Below are 5945 nucleotides of genomic sequence, written 5' to 3'. Positions count from 1 at the left end.
TCTTACATTTATGCTGATTGGAATGCAAATGTTAAGGTTCCATTTTAAGCCGGCGGCTTCACGAGAGGCTGTGGGGATGAGTGACAGGCACTGACAGCCATGGCTCACCGCACCAAACCGTCCAAACTGGGGAGGAACTCGGGCGATGGGGAGTTGACATTGATAGCATGCGACAACCAATATGTTACTTCTCATCTTGGCTGAATAACATTTCACACTGTGTCATATTTTTCTTCAATTTCACACAGAAAAAACTCGAGTACGGCGGAACTTTAAGAAGAAACCTGGAGCCTCAACATTGAGCTCTTCTTTCACTAGAGGCGATGTTCAGTGTGAGCAAACCAGCCTACACTGTAAAAAAAATTCCGTTGTTTTTACAATAAAAAACTGGCAGCTGTGGTTGCCAGAATAATTCAGTAAAAAACACAGTGAACATGTAAACTGTTTTACTGACCAAACAGTAATTACTACAGTTTTAAATTGTGAAATAAACAGATTGTCCCACAGTTTTGCACAAATTTTAACTGTGATTTGAACAGGGTTATTTTGTTAATAAAACAGTTTTATCAAGTAATTTTAACCAACTTTTTCTGATGAATTATCATAATAATGCTGTTATTTAAAAAAAAATTTCCAGTAAGATTTACCCAGTTTTTGTTTGTTGTACAAAAAACTTCAGTTAGTCCTACTGATAAAATACCTTTGAATAACAGATTAAAACTGTTAAAATGTCAATTTAAAACATTTTTTTAATACTTTCTGAAAAACTGAAATTTGCTTTAAATTTTTTTTCTTTTTACTAATAATTATATTTTTAAATATCCATAAGCATCACATTTCAACAAACATTTCCCACTTAAAGGAAACTTTAAAACACAAGGAAGCCCAATATAAATTGTATCTATGATAATCTTAAAAAAATAAACATACACTTGCATGCCTTTGAAATATTTATTTTCAATGAAGTTCTGAACATCTTTTCTGAACATCATGAAGCAAATGCACCTGCTGAATAGATATAAATTTCTTCAACCTTTTTAATTTTATCAGAAACAGTATGAGAACCAACTTTCACCCTGTTTTTTGGAGGGGGGGCTTGAAGATTATAACATACAATAAATTTCTATTTCCAGTATACATTTCAATAATAATGTTTGTTTGCTTCAAAAGTTTTTCTTATTTTAGAAACAATTCTATTTTCAAATATCTATAAACATCAAATTTCAACAAACATTTACCAGTTAAATGCAAATTAAAAACACAAGGAAGCCCAATATAAACTGTATCTATAATAATAATTCAATTTTTTTTTAAACAAATAAACATTTTAATTGAAAACATATTTTCAATGAAATTCTCATTTGTCCTTTCTGACATGGAGCAAAATTTAACCACTGAACAAATATAAATATGTCTTTTCAACTTTTTTAACTTCAGCAGACACGGTGTGAGATGCAACATACATTTACAAATCTATTCAGCTCTGTTAAGATTAAACACTGTCCTGATAACTCACTGACTTTAGTCCTTTCTCAAACATCACGCCACTCATAATCCGAAAGTTCCTGGATCAAGGTGAGTACACGGGGGTTCACATGCAGTCTGGGTTTACGGGTTTCTTCCACCTTACTGCCCTTGTCTGGGTTGATTGAGAAGAAACACCTTAAGATAAAGAGGACAAACAGAAAACTACATCAAAATGTGCCTCACACAGAAATAAACATTTTATTCAAGATATAAAAGTTGTCAAAAGTCAAATTAAACTCCCTCCAATTTATAAAAAAGAACAAACAAAAATAAAACTCATACCTCTGCAGAAACTCCAGTGTAGACGCCAGCCCCGATGGATAATGTATGTTAAAACAATAATAGCTCCCAAACATCATGCAGAGGGCAGAAATAAAACAGGAGATGTTGTTGTTTCCAATCTGTTGATCCACACTCAGCATGAATCGTTTAGCATGGAAGCAGGATTGACCTAAGGAGAAAGAACAAATAAATTTAGACTCCTGATACAACAAAACAATGACATTTATATAAAACATAACAAATTAAGTGAAAAGTATGAAAAAAAATTAGTATAGTAGAAGGATAAGAAAAGAATTGAAAAAAAAACCCAATATTAAACAAAATGCCAGATGGACAAAAGGGCAAAGAAAGGGGACAAGACAACAAAAAAGACAACAGGTCAAAGAAACTGGAAAAACAAAAATGAACTCACCACACACAATGATAGTGGGAGTCAAGGAGACATTCTCCATCTGTACTTCTTCAGCTAGGCATGTGTCCTCCACACAGAAGAACATTGCTTCTTCATTTTCATTGAAGTAGCAGAGAAGTAGGAGCATCAGCTCTTTAACATCTTCAGAGTAACCGTCCAGTTCTCCCTTTAACATCTTCAACTTTGTCTGAGCCTGGAAAAACCTTTTGTTTTTGTTCACACAAACAGTGTTCATGTAGTTCAGCAGTCTTTTTCCCTTCATATCCATGTTCCTCATGAAGGTTTCCTTCAATCCAAGTCCAGTAAGTTCCTTGTAGTGTACAGCCATCCCAATGTCATGAAATAAAACAGGCCAGGCTTCCAAGACATCTTGAATGCTTTTCCCCTGGTTAATATCTTTGCGCTGTGAGTAGAAAGTTGTCCTCAGTAATTGTTTCATCTCCTCAGGATTGGCCTCCTTCTGCAGAGACATCATCTTGAGCTTGTCCTTCTTCTGTTGCTGACTTTCAGCAGTTTCTCCAAGAGGAAGGAATTTTACATTCCAGTTGATACACCCATAGGTGTCCTGAATTGCAGCTCTCTGTTCCTGAGGAATTTCATCTGTGTCAGAGTTTTCAGAGCAGCGCTTTCGCTTTCTTATTTTAGGCATTGTAGATCGCTTCACGTTCTCAATTCGATATTGAAGTTGTTTGACGAGTGAATGATAGCCAGGGCCAATGACATCTCCATCGATAACATCTTGTAGAGATTTTGGATATTTTGCCACCATCTTCTTTGCAACCTCTGTAGAACTCCTTTTACCCAAGTAAGAACTTTTTCGCATCATTTCAGACACCACAATCCTGACCATCTCCTTCCTCATTTTTGGACTTGGCCGTTTACCTCTCTCTAATGCCTGCATCAGTTCTTCTGAGAACTTTTCCCATGGTATCTCAAAGGTGTCCACCCAGTCTGCTGCAGATGACTGGTTGCTGCTGGAGGAGTTTGATGACACACTTAGCGGGGACAAAGACGGCTGTGATGGAGGAGTATCTGGTGATGCATTACTTGAGGACCTGCTGGTTTCAGGGGTCCGGCCTTCAAAAACACAAAAAAAACAAATAAGTTATCAGAACGGAATAGGAATATTAGTGTTTAATGATTGATTTTTGCTTTTCTAGAATTTTACTTACATCTGAATTTCCAAGCAGCAAGTGCCTTTCTGGCTTGAATTGGTCTTAATGCTGACAGCAAGTCTTCCTCAACAATGAACTGGAAGTCATCATACGTTTCTACTCCAATTGACTGTAAAGTCTCCTCAAGAATGTCTTTTGAAGCCTCTGTAAGATCGGGCAACACTTCACTGATAGCGCTGCGTAAAAATGTTTGCTCAGCCATTTCTGGAATAAAATCAGACAAAATAATGGTAAAAAAACAAGATCACCATAATATAACATGTATTCAACTATGTACAAATTAAAGAGACTCATACTTAGTGTCAAACAAAATATTGTGCCCAATTCACACTTTTTAGTCATGTACTTCCTTAAATTTCTAGTCAAACTTCTCTCCCTGTTTTTTCTTTATTATTTTTGTTCACATCAACCTATCTGTTTTAAGTGGACTTTCCATCATGGTATATAAAGACATTTTTATTTTGAAAACACACTGTGTTTCAGAGGAACAACTTGTTGTCCATTTACCTGATAAGAGGTCAAAGGGTAAAAGTCAACCAAGTCATTTATGTTAATACACAAAGTGCTTGAAGTCTGTTTTGTCACTGAATACAGATGGTAATCAGGATGATAGACAGCTGTTTGTACATCCATAACACAATACACATCAGTTTCATTTTGAATCAGAATTAAAACCAGCTCTCCAAACTCCATATACTCATCATTCTTTGAAACCAAGAAATGCCCCTTTTTATACACTGTTCCCTTATATTGTATCTCTGTGGAAATACTTGTGTCTTTTTCAGAAAATCCCAGGTATTTTACTGCATGTTTTATTTCATCACTGTAGAGGCTTGAGTAAAAAACACAACTGTCCTTGACCAGCAGCAGTTGATTGCATCTAGGGCCAGCTGAGATGTAAGCCTGAAACATCTGGTGTCTTTCTGATAGTGTCAAGCATATGTTTTTAAAATTTTTGAAATGCCTTGCACATCTTTTAAAGTAGACATGTTTACTCTCAAAACGCATTGTCCACAACCTAATCAAAGGTCCAAATTTCAAAATTAGGGCTGGATAGTGCCGCAAGAAATGATGTTTTGGTTTAAGTGAAGTTTCAGGAAATAAAGATTTTCTTGATTCCAAATATTCTTGGATTATTATTTCAAGAAAGGCAACCTGTGGCAAAGAAATTTGTTGTGCACAAATCAAATCCACAATGTCTTTGAGCTGGTGCCCACACAATGAAATGGTGCATTTCAATTTAACAACAATGGCTTTGGCTGATTCGGTTGTGAAGACACGTTGTGAACTCGGTAAAAATGAGTTTTAAACGCTGCATATGTACAAAATGTCCGCTTACATTCTGTGCTGAGGCATTTGAATACACAACTGGGCTCGTTTCTGTGCACTCTGCAATGCAACACATAGCCCCTCAATGATTCTAGTGTTTTACAGCAAAACCTACATGTAATCATGTTTAAACAATTTCAACCTACCCAACAAGTTACACGTGTTGCAGGTGTAGCAAAAAATGATTCTACTGCATATTGTTCCAAGAAGCAATATGACGCCTTAAAAACAAAATTTAATCTCCCGAGAAACACAAATTACCGTGCCTTTTACGTTTGAAGAAAATAAAGTTTAACTTACATTTGCTGAAAGCTGACGAGGTCCAAACAGCGTTCTTTTCTTTGTCGAGGTTTGAGCTCAATTCAGCTTCTTCTGAGATGAGAACCGTTGTACGAACTTGTTCAAATTTCCGGCGCCAGGTAAGCGGACCAATTAGAGAGCAGAACAGACCGCTCCGCGAGCGAAAGGGAGAGCTTGAGCACCAAGCGGTTATCTCTGTCTTTCTTGCAATAGCCGAACTTTGAGCTTATAATGGCAACGGTGAAGGTAAAAAATCCAGTGTTAGCAAAAAATAAATAAATAAATAAATAAAAATAAAATACATGTACCAATAAGCAAGTACGCTACATGACTTCCTTGTTGATTCAGGTGTTTCCTCCACGTTAGTCGTGAAATATGAAGAAATGATCCATTCTTCATATTCTTCATCAATCAAAATTGACAAAGAAAAGTAAATGAATTAAAGAGGAAATGACGATCTAAAGAAGTGGGAAAACACAAGTGAATATAAATAGATAACTAGTAAACAAAATTGGAAGTAAACAATGTGGAATCATAATTACTTAATTCCACATTAATTTCCAAATCTATTAATTTATTCATTTATTTCATTGTCCATCCATCCATCTTACTTATCTGGAGTTGGGTCACAGGGACAAACAGGGAAGCCCAAACTTACTTCTCCCTAGCAAAAAAAGGGTAAGCTAGCTTCCAATTCATTTGGATTTAATAATCACAGAATGTAAATGTTAGTTTTACACTGCTGAAATGTTAAAATGTTGTGAAGGGTGCAACTTTTTCCATTAAAAATACAAAATGTGTATTTTCCACAACAAAATACAGTATTATTTGCAATTTTATATTTTAAAATTTACAATAATTTTCGGTTCTACATTATACGACATAATACTGGTTAATTAACAAAATATCATTGTGTTTTG

General features: G+C 35.4%; 1 protein-coding gene across 2 annotated transcripts; it reads right to left on the bottom strand.

Annotated features, from left to right (window-relative positions):
* Window positions 1-352: 352 nt before the first annotated feature.
* LOC122821358 lies at window positions 353-5144 on the bottom strand. 2 transcript variants are annotated; one of them, XM_044099206.1, is made up of 5 exons: window positions 5026-5144; window positions 3394-3600; window positions 2222-3298; window positions 1810-1978; window positions 353-1662 (listed from the first exon to the last, which is right to left on the bottom strand). In XM_044099206.1, exons 2-5 carry the CDS (start codon window positions 3596-3598, stop codon window positions 1533-1535), a joined length of 1581 nt encoding a protein of 526 aa, XP_043955141.1. In that variant the 5' UTR covers window positions 3599-3600; window positions 5026-5144; the 3' UTR covers window positions 353-1532. The 2 variants fall into 2 exon arrangements, with proteins under 2 accessions (XP_043955141.1, XP_043955131.1); XM_044099196.1 differs by lacking the exon at window positions 5026-5144 and having other exon boundaries at window positions 3394-4648.
* Between the last annotated feature and the right edge of the window lie 801 nt (window positions 5145-5945).

Source organism: Gambusia affinis, linkage group LG02 (genome assembly GCF_019740435.1).
Source record: "Gambusia affinis linkage group LG02, SWU_Gaff_1.0, whole genome shotgun sequence".
Classification (NCBI taxonomy): domain Eukaryota; kingdom Metazoa; phylum Chordata; class Actinopteri; order Cyprinodontiformes; family Poeciliidae; genus Gambusia; species Gambusia affinis.
This window is presented reverse-complemented; position numbering and strand designations above follow the sequence as displayed.

Bases quoted from the DNA above. Each gene is read 5' to 3' on its own strand.
- LOC122821358 (XM_044099206.1), bottom strand. From the start codon at position 3,598: ATGGCTGAGCAAACATTTTTACGCAGCGCTATCAGTGAAGTGTTGCCC. The intron at 1,979-2,221 runs GTGAGTTCATTT...CTTTCTCCTTAG, and splicing joins TCCCACTATCATTGTGTGTG to GTCAATCCTGCTTCCATGCT. The intron at 1,663-1,809 runs GTATGAGTTTTA...CTTTATCTTAAG, and splicing joins ACACTGGAGTTTCTGCAGAG to GTGTTTCTTCTCAATCAACC.